The sequence below is a fragment of the Chelonus insularis genome, unplaced genomic scaffold (assembly GCF_013357705.1).
Source record: "Chelonus insularis isolate UGA/USDA-ARS -01 unplaced genomic scaffold, ASM1335770v1 contig_121_pilon, whole genome shotgun sequence".
Classification (NCBI taxonomy): domain Eukaryota; kingdom Metazoa; phylum Arthropoda; class Insecta; order Hymenoptera; family Braconidae; genus Chelonus; species Chelonus insularis.
In genome coordinates, this window is record NW_023276363.1 from 10,065 (window position 1) to 34,042 (window position 23,978).

Below are 23,978 nucleotides of genomic sequence, written 5' to 3' on the forward strand. Positions count from 1 at the left end.
CTTATTATTTTAATTCACTTATCGTTACTTCAATACCAAATTTATTTTATCATTTTTAAATACTTTTAGTAAAATTTTTATATTGATAGAAAAATTAGAAACTTTTTTTACAAACACTTTTATCAACAATAGGTGATATTTTTACTAGAATGAAAGCTACCGGAACAATGAAGCCAATAAACTTTCATGGAATTCCAATCATCAACATACTTTTCTTATTTAAATACAAATTTAAAAGAAAAAAATAATATTTAAATCAACTTTTTAACATCATCACAATAACTAGTAATAATTATTAAAAGTTTTATTTATATTTAACGTTTATTCATTCTACTCAGTTTTATTCACTACTCATCTTCTTGAATAAAAGTCCCATAAAACAGCCTATTTTTCATCACTCTTTCAAATCCAATCCTGAGTTTGATTAATTATCTGATAACTCACTCAGATGAACTTTTCAAAGCATAACATAGTCATGAATTATTACAATTATCACCTTGTTCCAGAGCAACATAAAAAAAATAATCCAAGTCCTAATGACTTATTTAGCAATTTAAAATGTGATTTGTCAGGAGCTTATCAATCCAATTATCAAAGTAGCACATAGAACTTTAATACTCCATAATAGTAGACTCGTGGAGAGAAAAGTAGAGACATGATGCATGTAAGGAACGAGAGGAAGTAAGACAGAGAGAAGAAGAAAAAAGAAGAAGTAATGTTTGCTCGCAGCCGGGTTTCGCGCGCCAAGAGGAGTCGGTCAAATAACTGTATATGTCGAGGGCTTAAGCGGCCTCTCGACGACATCTTCAGCATTGTCTGAACGACCCCCACGGATCTTTCGCGTCCTCTCGACCTTCTCTTGTTCCCATACTGAATTGCGATCAGTATCGTGTAGTCTCCTTCATCATCTATTCCAAACTAATATACTTAAGCCCCTCATTATTCATCCAGCCATTCATAATACTCAGAAGCTATCTGATTATCAGGTAGAAAATCATCAATTACTAAATGATTTCCAGTATTAAATTTATATACAAGTCTGTGGCTTTAATCTTCAATGTAAACATGTAAATGAATATCAAGAGTTTCCTTTCCTGTCTTTAGATACTTTAGATGCTCTCCAGGGTCTTCTAGATGACATAACTTGAACTTGATGATCTTGACATTATTTTTAAAGACTGATATCAAATGGATAGTTGTCAATAATAATCCAATTATCAATTATTTATGAGTTTTGATCATTGAAAATTTTTTTTGTTCAGGTTTTTTATTTCGTTTCAGGTTTTGTTGAAACAACGGATGTTTTGAATTCATTTAATGATGAAAAATGATGGACTATTATAATGGTCACAAGTACAGATAGACATTGATCATTAAATTTTTACTGTTCAGTATCAATTAATAATATGAAATCATTCGTAGTATTATTTAGAAAAATGATAAAAAATAGTCTTCATTGATGAATTAAAATATTTGTTTTTATTACAGAAGAACAAGTATCGCAGTCTGGAATTACCGGGGTAAATCAAAATGGGCGTGATGGTAAGTGATTAGTTTTTTCTCTCAGCACTTGATTTGTCATTAGTGCATGATTCAAATCACTCTGTTCATAATGGCATGATCTATATAAACTTCATTGCATGATAGCTGATGCTGCAGAAATACAGAATTTCACTTAACAAGATGCATTAAAATAATTACATTATCAAATGATTAATATTGAAATTATTACAGTAACATTGAGAGTTTCTAATTCTTTTATAACGTAATTAAGCATAAAAATAATTCTCATATCGGACACAGTCTATTTTTCCTAGATCTTATTTCACTGCACTTAATTTTAGTTGGTAGTGTTTGTTAATCTCATAAATCTCGAGATTTCTCTTCTCTATTCTTGCATCATCATCTAGACATTTCAGAGCAGGTCATACAATGTATTTCCTTACTTGTTCCTCATAAGTACAACTCGTGTAGACGCATGATGCGGCGATTTTAATCATATCACCTTTTCCTTTGCATTGTTTTTTTTTTCATACTTTGCTACATTTTATACTTTACTCACAAAATCCTTAACAACATTACTCATTTTATACTTTTGCAATCTACACTGACTGTTCCGATACAAATCCTCTTGAAGAAAGTTGGAAAATGTTTATTAAAACAAATCATTTTTAAGTCGATCAATTTTTATAATATATAAATTGAATAAAATACTTAAAAAATATTTCCAGCTTTTTTTTTTGTAAATTTATAAATATTTTGTAAAGTAAATGACTAAAAGCTGACTGGCCATCATTCTATAATCCTTACTAATGACTAATTAGACATTATAATAGTAGCATTGACACATTACCAGTGATGATAAATAATAAAAAATAAAATTAACAATTATACTTAAATGACATAATAGGACAAGCTATAAAGCTAATAATAATTAATAGAAATGATCATCATTATACTTACAAGGCAGATGGTCCAAGGCTAGCTTCGATGGATGATATATTTTCTACATTACATACACATGCATAAAAATTTGGGCTCGTCTACTAAAGTTCGTCTCTCTCTTTTTTTCTGTTTCTGTTACTGCTCCCGCCTGCCATGTCCCTGCCTCTTCAACTTGTTCTCAACAACTGTGGATGCCGTCTGTCTCCAACGTCCGCCACCTTCGTCTCTCCGACGATACTTCTACATTCAAATAATAAACAACAATCACCAATAAATTACTACTACGATTTAACTATTAAATGTGTCTAAAAATCTTTTCACGACTTACTTAATATCTTACTTTACCAATTAAACTTGAACAAAACAATTGATATTGATGACTAAATGTGACATTCAATTACTTTCTCCTTTACTTACTGATATACTTAATAGACTTAACGGTACTTCTCGTGTCCGCTCGGCCAGGAAAATCTATCCCTCCAGTAGGTTTAATTGGAAAAACTGCACGTACTTTTGTTCAAGACGGTGCTAGTACAGAATACGCCACTCAAGTACTTGGTACTACTCTTGATAATGGTCGTGTTTATGCTCAAATACTCTCAACATCTAGCCGCGTGTTCTATGAGAAAGATAGTACTCTTCCAGAATCATCTAGAGTCGATCCTTTTGTAGTTTATCCCTCAAGAGTTGCACCTCAAGATGAGTGGAAACTATTTGGTGGAATAATTGAAGACGACAGCGCTGGAAAGCGAGAAGAAGCAATCATTCATGAAGAAATATATTCTTCTTCTTCATCATCATCAAGCAGCTCTTCAGAACCTCACGACCGTGAAAATGATATTTTTGAAGTCCGAAAGGAATTCAATGTTGATACTCATCCAAGATTCAAACCTGCCAAGGTTAGAACACCTAATTTACCAACTTACACAGTGAAGCAAGAACTGGTTGGAGGATTTGCTGGTTCCGATGACGCCAACGAAGAAGATGGACATAAAAGTTTTAAACCCCGAGTACCAAAGATTTTTAAACATTCATCCGCTAAAGTTAATTTGAATAAAAAAGAATCAACACCTCTTCAAACTGTTACTTATCATGGATTTGCTGATTTCACTACTACTGTTGGAGATACAGTTATTATATTTTCTCCAAGCACTTCATCAGCATCTCCCAGCCGTCCAGCAACAACAATTAAAGGTGATGCGACTTTGAGACCTGGTGATGGAAACGCAGTATTAATTAAACCTACAAGTATTGTCAAAGATGAGAAAACCGTTGATCCCATGCTTGAAGCCATCAATGGGCATTCTAGACCAGAATCTAGTGTTTTATCCTCAAGCATGGTTGATGAATCTGGTGATTCTTCATCAAAATCTACTCCTCTACTTTTGTTACCTGAAAATGAAACTGCTCAGCCAACAGGCCTGCTCAAAGTTATAGATTCTACAACTTCTGCTGATGGTACAACTACTCATTATAAGAGTCTTATTTATGGAACATATGTTGGTACAAATTACGCTCAAATTATTCATACCTCTTCTAATGTTTATTTCTTTCCTGATGAAGCTAGCGTTTCTTATGATACAACGACCACAAAGTTTGAAGAAGAGACTGAAGATTCTCTGACAACTCTTGGAGTAGATTCAACAACTTCATCAGATTTGGATGAAACTCTTTCTCCAGAGGTGAATGAACTTACTACACTTTTAGATGAAGTTACTGAGAATGTACCGACAACTATCAAGATCTCCAATACTACTCCAATGGAGCCGGAGATTCTTAATGATATTGTTGATCCCCAAGGGCGCAGTGTTAAAGGAGGTTCAGCTAAAAATAATATTGACAATGAAGAAAAGAAAATTGAATTCGCTACTAGATTATTGCCTTCTACTGCTTATAAAACGTTCACGTACTTTACAACTTTCTTCATCCCTGACCCGACACATAAAGATGTTACAACTACATCTGTTAGGTCACGAGAAGTTGTGTCATCAGAAGTTTCTTATTTGACTGAATTAATTCTGCCTAGTGCTACTGAAACCGGTTCAATGAATACTGCTTTACCTCCTTCAATATCATCAGTACCACCAACATCTTCAACTCCGCCTGCAGATTCAAAATTAGAAGACGAAGAATCAACAACTAAAAAAGAAGAAATTGAACTCATTTTCAAAACATTATACACCACTTACACTTATTTAACAACTTTCTTCCAAGAGAGTACTTCAAGTGTATCAAGTCGTGAAGTTGTTGAAACTAATGTCGTGACTCAGACAATCGGGCCTGATGGAATATCTGGTGACTTCATTGGACTTTTTAATGATGAAGTTTCTATTACTCCAACAAAAATAGTAGACTCTATTCAACCATCAATATTTGTTACTCCTGAAGACGATGCAGTTACATATGAAGTACCTACCACGATAGAAGACTCAATTACAGAGTCAGGATTGACTACTTTGATGGATCTGGAGAATGAAAAAATTATGGAAGAAAATAAGAATAAAGCAGCAGCTCAACTTGAACCAAGTCCAGTACCTAATCTCGCAACTGAAGTACCCAAGTATGAAACGAAAACTTATTTTACTACCTACACTTATTTCACAACTATTTTCGTTGATGATGAAACTGAAATTGAAACAAGAACAGAAGTTTTTAGTAATATAGTGACTGAAAAAATTGAACCAACAGCTGTAGTACCATCTCCTGAACAAACTACTGTAGTCGCTACTACTCCCAAGAGTGATGCTGCTGCTGCACCACCAGAGATTTTAGCCTATTTGGAAGCTTTGAAGAAACAAAAATCACAAGAAGAAGCTTTGGAAGCTGCTAAAAAAATTCAAGAATCTTCTAATACAAGAGAAATGAAAGCTAAAGTAGAAGATAAGACTGAAAAGCCATTAGAATCTAATTCAGTTGCAACCACAACAGAAAAAGTACCTATTGATGGTGAAGTACTTGGTTCTATGATTACTGATGTTATTTCTTCCTCAAGTTCTTTTGATGGACCAATTTTAGAACCACCTATGGACAAAAGAAACGTGGGCTCTACTATACCAGAAGATCAAGAGTTATCAGAGTCTAATCATCATGAGGTAGAACCAGCGCCAACGCTTCTCCTCCGTACAAGTTTCACGACATTTACATACTTTACAACAATGTACAAAGGAGATGCAAGTGATGTGACATCTCGTTTAGAAACTGTTACAAATATTGTTACAGAAACTATAAGACCTACTCCAACTGTTGAAATATCAGCCACTGAAACCAGCAGCCTTCCCGTTACTTACTTTACTACTTTCACTTATTGGACAACGTTTTATCGAGCAGGAGATACAATCACGACCAGCCGAGAGGAAACTGTAAGTAATGTAGTTACCCCTGGAATATCAGCAACGCCCACTGCTCAACTTGGAGTCATCATGACCTATCGTCCAGATGAGGTTGTTGATGAGGTAGCAGCGAATACCGACAAAACAATTGCTGACAATGAAGTGATGGAACAAGAAAAAGGCACTACTCCAATCCCGGCATCTAAAGAAGTTATTTATGCAGTTCCTGATGATCAAGCTTCTATAGATACATCAACTATTAATCCAGAACCAACGACGTATTATACAACTTTCACCTACTTCACGACTTCTTATATTGGCAATGAGACTATTTTGAACTCACGACTGGAGACAATCACGAGTGTAGATCTTGGAAGTATTCCTAAAGCAACAGGAAGAGCAATAGGTGGCCCAGTGTCGAAGGTCCAAGACTTAGAAAGAGAAGAAAAAGTGAAACCACTCGAAGTAACTCCCACGAAAACATCAGAAGAACCCAAGACAGGTTTATTGTCAACAATCAGATCTAGTGATGTTACTAATGGTACGACAACTCATTACAGCACAGATATTTATGGAACATACATTGATGGATTGTATGCTCAGGTTGTACAAAGCACTACAAGCTTAGAAACTCCATCAAATACTCCAGCAGTTTCACCAACCTCTGTAGCGACTCCACCACTTCCCACAGGAGTTCTTTCGTTAAATAAAGGCAGCATCATTGATGCTGATAAAGTGACGACAGTTTACTTCGCCACTAGTCAAATTGGCACATTGATAGATGGTCTTTATGCTAAGGTGATTGAAAGTACTTCGAGTACGAAGATAGATGCAGAGAGAAAGGCTACGTTGAAGCAGCCAGAGGAAAGACATAGGACTGGATTAGTCAGATTAATTAAAGGACAAATTGAAGTTGATGGGTCGACAGTCATTTATCAATCGAAAGTTATCGGTACAAGTATTGAAGGAAGATATGCACAAATTATAGAGAGTACATCTAGTTACATTGTACCTTCAGCAACAGTATCACCAACTGGTAAAGTTTCTCTTCACGCTACACTAGCACCTGGTCTTCCATCACCTACTCCAGCTGTCATTCAATCATCAATATCTGATGGAAATCATGATGATATTTCAAATGAGGATGAAAATGAAGAGGACGAAGAAGAATCAGAGGATGGAGATGAATTAGATGAAAATGGTCAGAAAGAAAAGAAAAAGTCACGTCTTACATTCTCGAGTCGTAAGAGAACATTTACTCCTGCTATCAGACCATTCTTATCTCGTAGTAGACCGACGTTCAATCCAAAGAGAAAAGGTGCCCAAGGTGCCACTACGATTACTCGCACTGACATTACACCAACTATCACTGCAACATTAGCAGGAAGTAAAGGAAACCGTTTTGCCTCTTCTCGAGGAAGACCTGTTTCTTCAGTATCCCCTACGGCGTCTATCAATTCCTCTCGACGTTTCTCTGGACGTAGAAATCCTTCAAGCTCTATACCGGTAACGGCTTCGAGTGTACGTGGCAGAACATCAGGAAGGATTTCAGCATCACCAACATATTCTGTTGCTCGACGTGGACCAAGTTCCATTCGTGGTTCTTCAGCAAGGCCAGCTATCAGAGGATCGAGTTCAATTTATCCTGGAGCTTCTTCGAGGTTTAGAGGTGTCATCAGACCATCATCTACGCTAATCAAATCACTTCAGACAGCTAATCCATCTCAAATAGTAAAGTCAGACGATCAAGAAGATGAAGCAAATGAATTTACAGCAACAACTTTGGTAACTGAAGAAACTCCTTTCCCAACTAATTTCGATGACTTTGAAGAGACTGCTACAACGATTCCAGTGAAAACAACCACTGAATCTTCTAGGAGGTCTACAAATCCTCTTCTGAGATTTAGACGACCAGTAAATCTAACTCCAGCTTCTCGTGGAACTCCTCTACCAAGAAGAACAACTACAACTACTACTAAAGCTCCAGTATCTTCAAGGAATTCTAATGCTCGGTCTCTGAACTCTCCAACACTTCCTCCGTTTGCTCCAAGGTCTAGAACTAGCAATCGTTTATTTCCGCCGAGGAATTTTATTAATCAACGACAACCAGATCCAGTAGAAGGAGCAGAGAATGTTGACGAGACAGAAACTAATATTGAAGATGATAAATTAGTCGAAGAAATTATTGATAATGACTACGAAGGATCAGAAAATAATAAAAGACGTCGAGTTCCTTCAAGAACTGAAGTAACTTCTACAACACCTAGAGCTTATAGTAATAGATTCTATGCTCAACGAAGAAGATCAAAACGTCAAGCACCTGCTGTGCGACCTTATCAGCCTAATCGATATCGCAGACCACTTAGTAAATCTGCTGAAGATCGATCAGATGTAGATGTTTCAAGTTCTAATGATGAAGAATCAACAACAAAGACAAGTAATAGATACAGCAATGTCAGAGGGAGATCTTTATCGACTTCTAGACCACCAGCCAAAAGCAGTTTAGAAAAATATCAAAGTGATTCCGGTGAAATTTCTAATCCAAGAACAAGAAGACCAACAGCTCCAAAAGTAAAACCCACTCCTACTACACCATCATCTGGAAGACAATTTACTCTGCGAGAGAAGAATTTAACTTATAAAAGAACGTCTTCAAAGCAAGATACCACTAGGAGACCGAGTTCAAGAGTAAGAACTAGTGGAAGAAGGACAACAGAATCATCTTATGATGCACGACGTGGTACTACTTCAAGGTCATCCACGAGATCACGAACTAATAACAGAAGAGTATCACAGAGAGGTAGAGGAGGATCACGGGAAGATTTGTCAGGTTACTGGAAAGAAGATGGAACTATTACAGTAACTCATTATATTCCAACTGAAGTGACGATTCCTGTGGTGTCTAACGGTGCTACAGAATACAAGAACATCATCACACCCAGTCCTAGTGTTGAAGTTTTAGGTCCTGAGAAATATAATACAGTTACCGGGGGTGATGGACGTCCATTGGTGATCATAGCCAGTGAATCAAGTGGAGTAAATCATCTCGGTCAGACAGAAGTTACGCGATTCCTCCTTCATAGCACACCTACAAGTAGAGTATCTCATACACTGACAACCATTGGCGGGCGTCGCGTGTCTCAGTCGCTTATTGTTCCATCAACTGTTTATTCAGTGGAGAATGTGGTTTCAACTGTTCCACCATCAATAAATAATCAAAATTCACCTCTTGCAAATATTCTTTTGTCTCAATTGCTTCTTGGACAATTGGGCCAGCCAAATAATGTTCCAGCAGCAGATGCGACTCCAACAACTCAATATAAAACCCGAACAACAACTTACGTAACAACGATAACTAAAGAAAAAAGTACAGTAATTCCTTTGACATTTAGAGGCAAAGAAATTCTTACAACTCTTGTTGACTCTTCAACTAATGTTGTCACAGCTACAGAATTTATTACAGACACCGTGGTAGTTACTCCCACTGCTACACTTCCAACTGCAAACTTAAATTCACTACTTCTCCTTCTACAACAAACTCCTCAAGCTCCACAACAGCCTGTACAAGATCCTCTATTTGCTGCTGCGCCAATTTTTAGTCAAAGTAATTCACTTCCTGGTGAAACAGAACGAAAAAGCCAACCGGTAGATCTTGATTATCGTTCTGAAGATGAATCCTCAGCGTCAGCCGAAGAATTCGATAAGCCAGTGAAGTCTAAGGACAAATTGCGTAAGAAAGAAGCAATAGCAGAGAGTAGTGTTGTGACAATTTTTGTTTCTGGTAAAAGACCTGGAGAATTTAGTACAATTTTATCAACAGTTAAGGTCGGCGAGGAGTCAACAGCTTCAAGAAGAAGACGAGATCTCGTTGAAGAGGTACGACCATCAATTCCACCGTCTTTATATGGTCAACCAGAGGCTACCTCAGGTCTAAGTCCCAGTGAAGAATTTACGAGTGTGCACGCACCAACCCAGAGTCTTGAGAGCGTTGTGGGTGACGTCGGACGGCACATCTCCACGTCCATCCGTGTCTAATCCATCATCCCGTTAAATCCCTTCTCTTTTCATATCTATTTCATCTTTTTCCTTTTTCCCTCTACAAAATAGCTTGTACCAAAACCGAGCATTTTTTATTTCAGGTTCAGCGTTCAATTCTTTTGCTCATTTCATTATTTTTCATAAACGTTAATCTGAAATATAGGATGTTCGGTTTTCAATCAAGTGAATAGGAAGTAATTCCTTCCAGTTCCTCCAAAGATTCACGCCCATATTTTTTCTTTTTTTATATTTTTTTTTTTCTTCTTTTCTTATTCTTCCTCAACTCCTTTTTCAATTTTATACACTTAACTATTATTAATAGACAACAAAATACTGTTAAAATCCTCACTCCCATAATTCAAATCCTTTGACTGCCGCACGCGCCCACACGGTCAACGAAAACTCTCGGGTTATATATCGACCTGTGACAAGAAATTCACTAGCATTATTAATAATAATCATAATAGACAAAGAGGATAAAATGAAGTTATTACAACAACAGAACACACGAGACACGCTTTAATGCTGCGCTAAGCTTATTTTTTTAATAAAAACAATTTTAATGGTGATTGATAAGTCAATTTTTGACGAGAGAAACAAAGTAAGGATCGTCTTTTCAGATGATACTTATGGAGATATATTCTATGGACAAAAATATCCACAAAGAGTTCGTTCTGAAGATTACTTTGATGAACAACCTGAGGATTATGTTCAAGATAAACGTAGGAAAGTAATACGAGTACGTGTACCATCGTATGTATCTCGTGAAAACGCTGAGAGACAACACAAATACACTGTGGTTAGAAAAAGACCGCTTGTACACTATACAAAGTCCATAAATCCTGAGGAAGTTATTCCTGCTTCATCTACACCACGCAGAATTGTCATCACACGTGTTCGAAATCTTGGTGCTAGGTCTAGACAGTTTTTTGATGAAGACTTGTCTTATCCTGCACAGAGAACATATTCAAGGAAACACAAGGTCACAGTGACTCGAACTAGAAAGCTGAGACCAACTTTGAATGCAGAAATAACAAAGACACCAAGAACACGTGTGACGAGGAAGAAACTTGTCACAGTAAGACCAGTTATCACATCAACTCCAACGTACGCTATTATTACAACTGGTTTTTATGGAATTCCTAATGATGAAGATGAAGAGGTTGATGAAGATGAAGAAAAAATTGAAGAAAATACGGAAGATATAAAAAGTGAAATAGAAGAGTCGGAAAGAATATTACCGAGTATTGTAGGCTCGGTTAATAACATTGAAGATAGACCAGATATAGATGAAGTGGAGGAAGATGGAGATTTAGATCCTGCGAAGTTGGATTTAGACATCTCTGAAGAATTAACCACAACTAGCACTCCAGTTCCAATCATTATTACAGATAATTTTTTCTTTCCGGCATCATCTGAAGATGATGACAGTGAAACTGATGATGATGATGATGATCAGAATAGTGAAATGGAAAATGAAGAAGTAACCGTCAAAGAGGAGATTATTTCAACTACGGAAGAAAATGAAAATATAGAAGACGAAGGGGATGAGGAAAAAATTGAAGTTACAACAGAAAAAGAAGACTTTTCTGATAATGTCACAGAAAATCAAGAAATAAATACAACTGAGTCTTCACCAGTGACTGAAGAATCTCCTCCAGAAGATATTACAGTCACAGAATCATCACCACTAGAGTCTACTACAGTTGAAGAAGTAGAACAAATTACAATAAAAGAAGTTCTTCCAAAATCCGTTGAAGAAAAAATACCTGAAGAGCCTGTTGTAATTAAAAAAGAATTTACAACAGAAAAAATACTTGAGTCGACTACACCAAAAACAGAAACATCTTCCGAAGCTGCTGTAGATGACGTGAAAATACCAGAAGTTACTAAAGCAACGATCGAATCATCTTCTGAATCTACAACTCCAACCAGTACTACTACAAATGAAGTTATCTTGGAACCATCTTCTTCCACTACTCCGGAAGAAATAGACAAAACTTCTCTTATTCTGCCAAAAGATCCAGAAGAACAATTAAGTGTTGTACCTTTGGACGCTGAATTTATTTCATCATCAAATCTACCTTCTAAAGAACAATCAATAGCAACAATTGATATCATACCAAGTGTGATTCCTCTAGAATCATCAATGAGTGTGATTGAAGATCATCAGTCGACCTTCCAATCAACAGAAACTCTTAAAACTGAATCTTCAAGAACAACAACGACTCTAGTGGCTTCTCCAACTCCTGAAGAAATAGAAGCAGGTCTTTCAGACGAGTTGTATCTATCACTCTCGAGACCTGATTTCCCAGTGATATCTTCATCAAAAATAAAAGACGACAAAGACTCTGATGACTCTTCTAACTTGGATCCTCATTCCACTCCAACTATTATCTATACTGAGACAACTGTTACGTCTACTAGATTGCGGACTTATACTTACGTTGTGACAAAGTTAAATGGATTAGAAACACAAGTGACGTCTTCAACGACTGTCAGACCTCGCGTGACAACATTGACATTGACAGTACCTGTGACAATAGTACCTTCTTCTATCGACAAAGTGGAATCTATGCATCTTAGCACCATCTCTACTGCCTCAGGTCGGGAGCTCGGTGGTAAGTATACCCCCAAATCCTTAGGTCTCAAGGAATTGATACTTGATCAAGTTTATTTCCTTGAATCCTTAGATCCACAAAACCTCTATGATATTTCTTTGACAATTTTATTAAATCTTGAATTCTTTGTTCTTAAAATCTGTTGATTATTTCTGAGATTTATCTGTGTTGTAAAAATGTTTTCTGTACAAAGAATTTCTTTAATTTTATTTGAAAAGTTTTATTTTATTCTAAAAGTCTCAATTAATCTGATCTTTTCTACATGTTTAATCAACAATTGCTTAAATGTATATATTGTAAATTATGATGAAATTCTTTACTCTTGTGTTTTATTGTAAATAATTTCTTTAACTACTTATTCTTTGTGAAATAAAACAACAAAAATTAAAAGAAAATAAATTGAAAAAAGTTACAAGTTCCATAATAAATAAATTTAATGAAAAATATGCTAATAAATATATGGCCAGTTTTAATAAACATTCTGCTAATAACAGGACATGAATCAAGGCAGGAAGCAAAAATGATGGATGAAGATGCAGAGGGTGAAGGTAGAAGACTTAAACTAGCAACAAGAATTATGTCAAACGGGGTAGAAGTTATTGTGGCTGGTCCCACACCAGCATTGCGATGGGAAAATTCAAATCCTCAACCCACACTGACTCTCTCCGATGCAGTGGTAATGCTTATGCCGCAAGAAGATCCCAACGAATTTGTCACTAAAACTTGCACAACAACATTTACTTATTTAAATACAATCACTAAAGATGGAACAACTATTGTTTCCACTGATCAACAGGTAATTTTCTACATTATTTACGACATAATTTCCTTATCTCATACTACACCCATGCATGTACTAGATACAAGATTCATTTTCGTATGAGTTATTTGATATTTCAATCAACTTAAAAAACATAAAACAGCTAAAGGTTATGAACAATAGATATTTTCATAGTATTACAAGTATTTTACACATGTAATGTAGGCGAGAGTTGAAGTAAAAATGATCTTTATTATTTGAACTTTTTAATTCAAATTAAATTTTCAAAAAAAAGACTCAATAATTTTCTTCAGTTCATTGATTTTGCCTAAAACGAGTTAAATAAAAATTACCATCATAAATATCTAAATATTTTTAACTCGATTTATTCCTTTCAAAACGTGTCCTTTTTAAACTGCCTTTCTCTTATAAATAGCTTTTCTTATTCAAATATTGATCGCTTGGTTTTATTGAGTTAAATACTCAATAATTCTTCAGCTTATTAACTCCAAAAATAATTCTATATTGATGATAATCCAAAGAAAGAAAATTAATAAATAAACAAAAAAAAAATGCTCAAATAAATTGGTATGATCATTTATCACTGATGAATGACAGTTCAAAGTCGTTTGCATAATTTCGGACATTGACAGTAAATGCAAAAAAAATTCAATTCATAAGGTATTCCATCTGTGCATGCTAAGAACATTTATAAATCGACTATTCTTTAAGAAATACTAGTGACACGTGACTAAATTCCCATTATTCATCAAGGTCATCGCAAATACAGCAACAGAGGAACGCCATAGAAAGCCAGGATCAGAGTCGGCGGCAGTTACACTCGCAGCATCGCCCACCCTGAGAACTGAAGTATTCAAGACAACCTACACATACCTCACATTGAACACAGATCATCCGGATGCGGACAATGCCCTAAGTAGCAGTCAGAAAGTCATTACGAATACAGTGACGGCACCACAGCATTATTTAGACATGATTTTAGAACCTTCTGAAGCACCACCACCACAAACTAATACTTACCTTAGCACGAGGGTTCTTGAAAAAACATTTGTTGAAGATGGTGTTACCAAAATTGAAACTAGAAGTGATATGATAACAAGATTAATTATCACTGAATCTGTACCACCACCTCCACGTCCAACAAGTGTTACAACAACACTTACAGCTCTCGATGATCCAGAGGATACTCTCACAGACATTCTGAAAACACATTACATCACATATACTTATTATAATACTTATCTGGAGAAAGGTAGCAGTACTGTTGTACGTACAAACGTCGCAACTTCAACAGATGTTACAGTGGAGAAGGCTCCTAAGAAGACTGCAGTTATCGATACACAGGTGACGGCAACACCAAGCCCTGAGCCTATAAAAATATTTGCTACTAAGACATACTTGACGACGTTCACGTATTTTACCACGCTACTCCAGGTAAATTAATTATTCTTCGGTCTATAAATAAACAGTTATTCTTCTTTCATTTGAGGTTTTTATATTCTTTATTCTATTCTTTTTGTAGGCTGGTCCAGATGGTGAAACTTCAACAACAATTTCTTCAAGGTCTACTGTAGTAAAAAGTGTTGTAACGGAATCTATAGCACCAAGTTTACTTAATGCTGGATATATGAATCTTTTAACAACATCACATCATTCTGATTCAGTGAAAAATGTCGTCACGGGATCAACGATTATTTACTTTGATGAAGACGATCAAATAGATTCATCAAGTACTAGTACACAAATTCAACCAACAGTTTCGTTGGATTCTTCTGAAACTGCTATAGAACATTCTGAAATTACTTCTACTAATCCTTCGAATATGGAAGAGGCACAGAAAGATGAGCCTGAAAAGCAAACAAATGAACAAAATGCAGACTTAAGTACTAGCTCGTCATCTGTCGTTAATCATGAAGATTCTTCAGTTGCTGACAGTGATGTGGCTGAAACTAATGATGGATCTGATGGTTCTGTAGGAGGTGGTTTGTTGAATCTCGGCTCTTTAGGAATTAATAGTCTGTCGGCATTGGGACCTGTTATTACGGCAATGGCAGGTCTTTTACAAGGCAAACCATCTACTAATCGTCGTAATGACACTATAACTACCCCCTCTAGTCCACCAGTCGTTCATAGAGAACCCGCGGAAGTAACAACTCCAAGATCTCCAATTTACATTCCAGTGTCAGAATTTATTGATGGTGATATTGAAACAGCAGAGAGTCAAAATATTGCAGCACACTTGGTTAATCCAAATCCTAATTTTATTCCAGAAACAAGACATAAAGTAGCTGCAAGTATTGTTGATGGTATTCCAATATCTCCTGGTGAGGTAATCACTGCGAATAGTGATGTTATTATTGGTAAACCTGGTATTTTAGCTCCAAGACCACCTCAAACGTATCTTCAAAATGGAAATAATCAAAATTTTGGAATGAAGCCTCCACCAGTATCAGTACCAAATATACCTGTTCATCCTGTTTTAGAAGTATTAAAAGACGAAGAATTAACTGAACCAACAAGACAAGCTCAACATGTTTTGTATTCTCACCCTAAACGCCCACCTAAAATTCCAGGATTGTTTAGTAAAGAGCCAATAAAACCTCCTTTAAAACATGATCTCATAGATGATCCTTTACTCAAACCACCAAATCGACCGAATATTGACAAATATGCGAATCCAAATATTAATCCTAAAGAACCTGAATGGATTATTGATAGATTAAAACGACCTTGGAATTCTCATAAAGGTTTAGTACCTCCTCCAGTGCCTCCAACACCATCACGCGTTGATGATGGTTCTAACATGTACGGACAAGGTCCTAAACCGTGGCAAAATCGTCCAATTGAAGATTCTTATCGTCCTACTTGGGCACAAAATGATCAAATTATTACTGCAGTAAATCTTGAAGGTTCAGAAGTCAAGCCTGAACTCACAGAAGCGCCTGAACCAATAATTCATCAAGTTCCTCATGTCATAGACAGGTCAACGGGTCAGCCTTTGCTTGTAAATATTCAGCCAAGTCAAGTAGCGAACGTTGTTATACCTCAAGGAGGCACTCAAGCTTTGATATTTGGAGACACCAGTGAGCCCCATATTACTGGACAGTACTTTGATGATCCATCGCCTTATCCAGAGCATGACAGAAATCCTGGACAAATAAATTTTAATAGACCAGATAATAATCCAGCAAATTTTATTGTTCCACCTGCTCCTCCTTCTGTTAATTATAATAAACCACCTCAAAAATCTTATCCACATACCATTCCTATTTCTAATACTCGAGTTCATCAACAGTTTCCTCCATCTCATGATAAAATTGAAATCCCGGCGAATCGGCTGGACAAGAGACCATCAGAAATTCTCTTGATTCAACGACCGGAATCTCATAAACAATCAAGTCAAGGTCAAGTACACACGGAAATTTTAGTTCACTATTCACCAGATACAGAAAATGTTCATGGAAATGTTAGACCTCAATCAAATCCACATCAAGCTTCGTTTCCGCCTCCACGAAGAGATTATTACAAACCTACGCCGAATGAACAACTTCCACCACGAAGAACCGCTGACATTTCATCGCCTACGGACACTTCCAGCCATCATCGCTACAATTACCACCATGAAAAGCCAAACAGAACTCTCACAAATGATATCTTGAAGCAGAAATGGAAAAACGATAGAACGAAGCAAAGGATTACTGTAATTAGACCACGACCACCTCTAAGAAGACCTGTCCATTATTCTCATCCTGACAGAGCTCCAGGATATGGAACTAGATCAAAATATCCACCTTATCGACCTATGTCATCACATATACCGCAAGCTTCTCATCCACAACAGATTCCTATTAATTGGCAGGATGATACTAAAGTTGACAAACCCCCTAATAATCCTAATAATTTTCCAGAATCTCAAGATTCATTAGAAAATGTACCAACAGGAGCTATTGGTTATAGAAATCCGTTGATTGGAAATGCAAAAAGACCAATGTCTTCAATTCCAATGCAACCAACGAACTATCAACCTTCTCAAAATTCACCTCCTCAAAATCATCAAGTTTATCAGCTTCCCCCTGATGTGAGTCCACCAATAGTTCATAGTTTGGGAGAAATTCTTCCTCGTCCAGATGAACCAGATATTCCGTGGTCAGAAACACAAACCGAAGCAGGCCTTGATTCTACTGCTGAAGAGTCTGAAGAGAGTATCAAATATCATGAACATGCTCCGCAGCACCACAATGAGTATGAGACTTATATGATAGGACATCAACATGACCCAGAAGGTGTTGTAATTGGAGATGAAGTAGAAGAAGAAGAAGTTCAAAGTCAGAAAAATGATAATACAGAACAACCACAAAATACTGAATTTTCAAGTACAGTAATTACGCCTGTAACTGAAGAACCAGTTTCACAGGAAAATCAAACAGAAAAACTCCTTGAAAATCATAATAATTATCCTTCAATGAATATAGAGAGTCCATCAGTTATTTACGAAGATAACGTTGAAGTAGAAAGTCAAGAACATAAAGAATTCAATAAAGAAAAACCAGAATATGAAGTAACTGAAGATGAGTCTTTTGGAACTAAAATTCAAAAAACTGAAGAAAGACCTAATGAACATGATGAAATGAATTCAAATTCACCTGAAATAATTTCTCAGTTTGTCCCTGAGAAACCATTCGAGGTTAAACCTGTTCAAGAAATGATGCAAACTCCACCTTCAAGTCCTGAGCAACATCAAGAACAGCAAAACTATGGAGAGAGTCATTTGAATTTAAGTCCTCCAGGTGGTCATGCGCGACCTCATTCCAACACCTGGGGAGTTCCAGAGAAAGCGGACAATGAAAACAAATATTATTCTAACAAGAGGAACTTGACAATAATTCAACCAACATATTCTCACGGTAATTCAAATTTTAATTATGTAAATACAGAAATAATTCGCACTGAAACAACAACACCCGCAGCGGGTACTCGAGTTCATCCAGCATATCCACACATTCTCACTAAACCAAGACCTGTAGTACCGGGCCCAATTACAATTTCCACAGGGTCTTCGAAGGTGAGATTGTCCGCTAAGAATAAAACAAACAATGAAGTGTCATTACAACCTGAAAGAACAAGAATAACAATGCGTCCGATAATTATTCATACTAAAGATAAAAATAAAGAAACGTTAGAAACTGCATTTCAAACTAACTTCGCTACTCATGAAGACGAAGAGAATGTTTCTAATGTAAACAGGAAACCTATTAAACCAGAAGCTGGTTCTAGAGTGCCTTCAAGAGATATGATGCCTCCACCTCCAACTATGACGGTCCTTAGAGACAGAATAAGTAATAATGATGGAGAAGCTGATTTAAAACCTCCTCCAATACCGGCAGATGTCGTTGGAATGTCACCACCTCCAGTAGATATAACTACTACAACTAGAAGACCAATTGTCAATACTGTGAATGAATTAGGTCTGAGACCACCACCACCAAACTATATTCCTCTAGATACTTCAACAGTTGTAGGAGAGACTCCTCCACCACCTCGACCGCCACCGCCATCATTACCAAAACCTTCAAAACCTTTCTTGGTGGAATTACTTTCTCAGGATATGGTACCACCTAGACCTCCGGTTATTGAAAGTTCTAGGCCAATTGAAATTGCTACTGGTAGACCTGCTATTGCAGTGTCTGGGTCAATTCAAATTGCAACCGCTGTCGCAACTAGTCATATTCCAGTAATGCAAGATATTGTAGAGTCTACTATTCCAATCATTCATGGTACTGTTGATCTCCCTGTCATGATGGATGTATCAGAGATCATTAGGTCTTCGGAAACTAGAAAGCCGGAACACGTGAGCGTCTATACTGTTAGACCGTTTGAAACGAGACCAGTCTTAAGGTAACGTGCAATTTTACATTGATTATAATGTATGAAAGAATTGGTAGAAAATTATTAATGATTCTATAATAATGATTCATAGGATGAGAACAGGAAAATAATTTTATATACAATGACGAATTAGATTATGTTAATTAAAATTAAAAAGCCATAGTTAATAGCCCATTTTAAAAAATTATCATACAGATATAATTTTAATTTTAGAATTCTTTGATAAATAAATCCCTTCCACTTGGTTGCTCAATTAGAAAGAAAATTATAATTAAATTACGTATTTATCTAACTCGTTCAAGCACCATGAAATTAATGAGATTATAAGATCACTGAATTGATTCTATCATTCTTTGACATTTTTTCTTACATCCTTAATTATAATTTCACATATATTTTTTGCAGAGTATCTGTTCAACCAACAACCATAGTTTCTACAAGTCTAATAATGCCAACACGGGTCAAATTCACCCATATCTATTCAACTAGCACACAAACACGTACTCCAGTTCGAACCAAAGTTACGTCTCAAGAAACCGTGAAAAAACCTTCAGTAATACTAGAAGCAAGTCGTCAAAGTATTCCTGTTACTAAGTTGAACTCAACACAATCGTTGAACTACAAACCACATACAATTAAGCAGAGTATCAATCCAACTGATGTACAACTTACTACAACAACAAGGCGTAAATACGGTAGTTCTACGACGAAAGTTCAAAGTTCAATTATTAAAACAATGAAAGAGGTTACTGTAAAACCGACAACTCATGAAAAGATACGAAATGTCACAAGTTCTATTACTCCTCTAGAAATAAAACCTAAAGCTGTGACTCATTTCAAGACTTTGACAGTCACTAGGACAGAAACATCAGTTGTAGGATCTCCACCGACAACAAGAACACTGTTGCTTACCCATACTTTAACATCAACCATTGTAGAAACAGTGACAGAAACTTTACTACGGCCTACTAATGTTATAATAACATCAGTTACAACAATTCTTCAACCAGCTACTCGTTTGCCAACTTATGAAAATTCTCCCGACAACATGGATTCAATATTTGTAGTAATGAGTGATCAGAATCCTCCAGCAGTAGGTGCTGAAGAAGTCGAAGCAGAATATGGAACGGATGAAGAAGTTTCTCGTGATGAGCAAGATCCTGCTGGTAATGAAATCCATCGAGTATTATCTGGAAGTATTTTAGGTGCTTCAATAGTTCCGCATTGGTCAACAACGCCTCAATGTCAACCAGAATGTAAATCAGTCAAAGCTGAGGTATGCGCTCAAGTCGGTGGAGAAGCAAGATGTATCTGTCAACCAGGATTTGCTCGAATGTTTCCAGATCGACCTTGTAAGCCAACTTACACCTACACTGTTCGTGTTGGTCTCGACCGTATTGGTAGGGAATCGATCAGATATAGTCAGGGAATGAATAATGCAACATCGCCTGTATTTAAAAAACTTTCTGGTCCTATTAAAGAGGCTCTTGACAGGACTTTAATGCAAAGTGATTTGAGAGATATCTATAGAGATCTAAATATTGTCAAATTCCATCCAAATCCTATGCAAGTTGAGTTCCATGTACAGTTTACTGACAATACTAATGAAACAAAATTGAAAGAAGTGCTACAGAAATATGTAATTAGTAGTAACTATAGCTTAGGAGGAACTGAAGTTTATGCATCTAACGATTTGGATACTATTGATGCCCGAGATTTTGATGAGTGTTCAACTGAAGAAGGTGGACCTTATCATGACTGCTCACCATATGCAACTTGTTTTAATCTTCATGGGTCTTATCAATGTTCCTGTCAAGAAGGTTGGGCTGATCTCTCCGAAAATTCTGCATACCCTGGACGGATCTGTTCTCAAGCACCGCTTGGCTGTACCAGTTGCAATAATAAGGGCCATTGCGTAGTCAATTCTCACGGTCAAGAAGTTTGCGAGTGTTTCCCCTGGCACAGTGGTCAACGGTGCCAAGTCAACTTAAAAGGTAAAGTATTCGAATAAAAATACTATCAGTGAAAGTTAAAAGATATTTATTGATGAATTAATCAATATATTATATTTATAGTCTTGCTGATTGCTCTCGTAACAACTGGAGCTATTCTGCTGGGACTTCTTGGAGTATGCTTGGCACTCGCATGCCATCGGCATCCAGGAAAGAAAGGAAAATCAAGTGATAGAAGAGCTATGATTGCTACAGGAACCGGAGGTGATACTAGTAGTGAAGGAAGTGCAGCAGACTTAGCTATTCCTCATCACGTGCCTCATGTACTCCCTCCACCTCCAAGATCGGCAGCACCACTTCCGCCAGGCACCAAGAGACCTCGAAAAGCTACTAAACAGTATCGAACTTCAAAGAAACCTTATGCAGGACCGTCAGGTAAATTAAGTTGTGATTTATCAATGTTCTAGTTGATTAAAAATAATACTACATTTACAAAGTAATGATTTATTTAATAAATACTGTTCGTTATGAAAGAGTTTTTAAAATGATTCAGAGTAGAAATTTCATCTTACTTAATAAGAGAAAATTATACAACTAATTTTCATCATGTATTATATTAATAATCAACTAGTAGAAAACAATTTTACATGAAAGCAATTATATAATTATGAAAGTTCTTAGGCTCATTATAATTACAACTGAATCATAACTAAACGTAATGGTTTATGTTTCAGGAACTGAAGTAACAGATCCAGAACGTTCTCTAAGTGTAATGATTCCTCGAGCAAAGTATCGATCAGGACCTCATTCACCACAGAATTACTCAAAACCGCCTATGAGTACTTTTGCGGCTGAAGAACACAAGCTCATTAATTATCTTGAGGGAGGTCAAGCGAATAATAATAGTAATCGAAAAGCGAGTGTCATTAGCACGACTAAAGAATATGTCAAGAGTTATGAAGAGACTGGTATTAGAGTTGCGAGGAATCCCGCACCAAATAATGGTGCTCTTGTTAGTGCTGGTTTTCAGGTAAAAAATGGAGCAATAATAATAATACAATAGTTCAATGAGTAAAAAAAATTTTGATAATAAATTATTTTTATAAATTTTAGGTTTCAGCAACTGTAATGAAAACTGTTGATGGTGATTCAACCTTAGATGATACTTTTGAACCATCAACATTGAAAACACTCCGAAGTACCACAGACTTTCAAGATGGCACGTCAACTTTAGCTCGATCTTGCGATGCAACAACAATTCAAGCAACAACAGAACTTTTACCTTTAGATTTAGCTGAGGAAAACTCAAGTGTTGGTCGCTCGTATGCTGGAGATACATCAATCAAACAGCAGACTCCAAGTCGAGGATCAAAAGACACTCGAGATGCGAGAGATAGTGCGAGTGAAGGTCCGATTACTGCTGAAAGAGATTTAGGTAGCACTCTTCGACTTCGACATACACCTTTATATAATCCAGACCGAGCAGTAAGTATTACTTTGTTTCTTTTTTTGAACAAGTTCCAGTTAATAAACAAATATATAAATACATTTTTTGTTTTAGGCCAGTGATCGTGACTCCAATTTCGATTCATTATAAAAATAGAGTTTTACTATAACTTGAAATTCGTTGTTGCCAAATATTTTAAAAAATGTGTCGTATTTGTTGAAACGTGCTCTCGTACGTGCGTAAAATCGCAAGGTTTCGAGATGCAAGCCATATAATGAAAATGATCGTGCCAGTCACTATTTCATCATTTTCTCATTTTATAAAAGTTGATAAAATGAAATATTAATTGTCTTTACATGATGTGTCGATTTATTTATTTATATTATTATAAAAAAAATGATAAATCTACATCCATACGTATATATGAATAGACAATTTGATAATTTATTTTTAATTCATTGATAAGATCAATTATAAATAGAAAAATAAGATAAAAATATTTGTCGTGCCAAAAAGTTTTTTAATTATCAAATTTTATGTTTGATTGAATTATATGAAAAAAAATTATGTTAAAAAATTATATGTCGTTTATAATTCGTAGAATCAGGAAAATACAAAAATTTCATTGTATTTTTTGAGTCATTTCCATGTTGCTCAGCTTCGTTATATCAATTTCTATCTAAATTAAAATTTAAAAAAATGAAGCCGTGCAACGTTGCAAAATACGACTCATTGAATTGTGGGTAGTCGTGCAAATATTCATTAATTTATTTATAATTGAAAGAAAATTGTTAATTAAATTAATTGAAGTACTTTTTGTATCGTTGAGAACAAAAAGATTAATATGGGAGTTGTCTGAAGGAATATGTTATATTAAAAGTAATTGTATTAACATAAAATAACATTATAATTACATACATGTCTAATTACTATCGAAAGTCTCCACATGTATTTTTATATACATTTACAAAATGTCTAAACAAAAAATTATTCATACTAACTTATTCATGCCCAAACTTAAATTAAAATTATATAAATATATATATATATATATATACATACATAACATTGTCATTCAGTGCAACATATACTACTGTAATATGTACGTACTGTGAAATGCGTATATAATTATGTATGCATAGTTGTGTCTATTGTACATATTGCCTTCTCTCAATCTTTATTACTTCGTAAATATTGTATTTTTGTATAATTTTTAGTCTAGCCGTGTACTTATGTATACCTTAATAATAAAACTAGATGATAAAACTGTTGTAATCTAATTTTAAATTATTTCAATTTATTGCCAAGTCATTGATAAGATAATAGAATTTTTCAAAGTAATTATAAAATTTCGAATATAAAGTAAATGAATGAAATAAAAATAAAAATATTATTTTAGTGAAATATATTCAATGTAATATTTATCAAATGTTCATTGTATTGAAAGTGATCCATTAATAATTGTTTTTTTTTACTATA

General features: G+C 35.6%; 1 protein-coding gene across 1 annotated transcript; it reads left to right on the forward strand.

The window, feature by feature from the left end:
• The first annotated feature begins 1,343 nt into the window (after nucleotides 1–1,343).
• On the forward strand, nucleotides 1,344–23,718 carry LOC118065606 (mucin-17). Its single transcript, XM_035081009.1, has 13 exons — nucleotides 1,344–1,353; nucleotides 1,489–1,542; nucleotides 2,878–9,803; nucleotides 10,390–12,430; nucleotides 12,967–13,229; nucleotides 13,968–14,648; nucleotides 14,737–15,068; nucleotides 15,150–19,109; nucleotides 19,506–21,094; nucleotides 21,176–21,499; nucleotides 21,796–22,082; nucleotides 22,166–22,537; nucleotides 22,614–23,718. Exons 1-13 carry the CDS (start codon nucleotides 1,344–1,346, stop codon nucleotides 22,647–22,649), a joined length of 16,875 nt encoding a protein of 5,624 aa, XP_034936900.1. The 3' UTR covers nucleotides 22,650–23,718.
• Nucleotides 23,719–23,978: the final 260 nt, after the last annotated feature.

Excerpts from the sequence above, each read along its gene's own strand:
- LOC118065606 (XM_035081009.1), top strand. Across the intron at positions 13,230-13,967 it reads TTGTTTCCACTGATCAACAG|GTCATCGCAAATACAGCAAC; the intron begins GTAATTTTCTAC and ends TTATTCATCAAG. Across the intron at positions 22,538-22,613 it reads TATATAATCCAGACCGAGCA|GCCAGTGATCGTGACTCCAA; the intron begins GTAAGTATTACT and ends TTTTTGTTTTAG.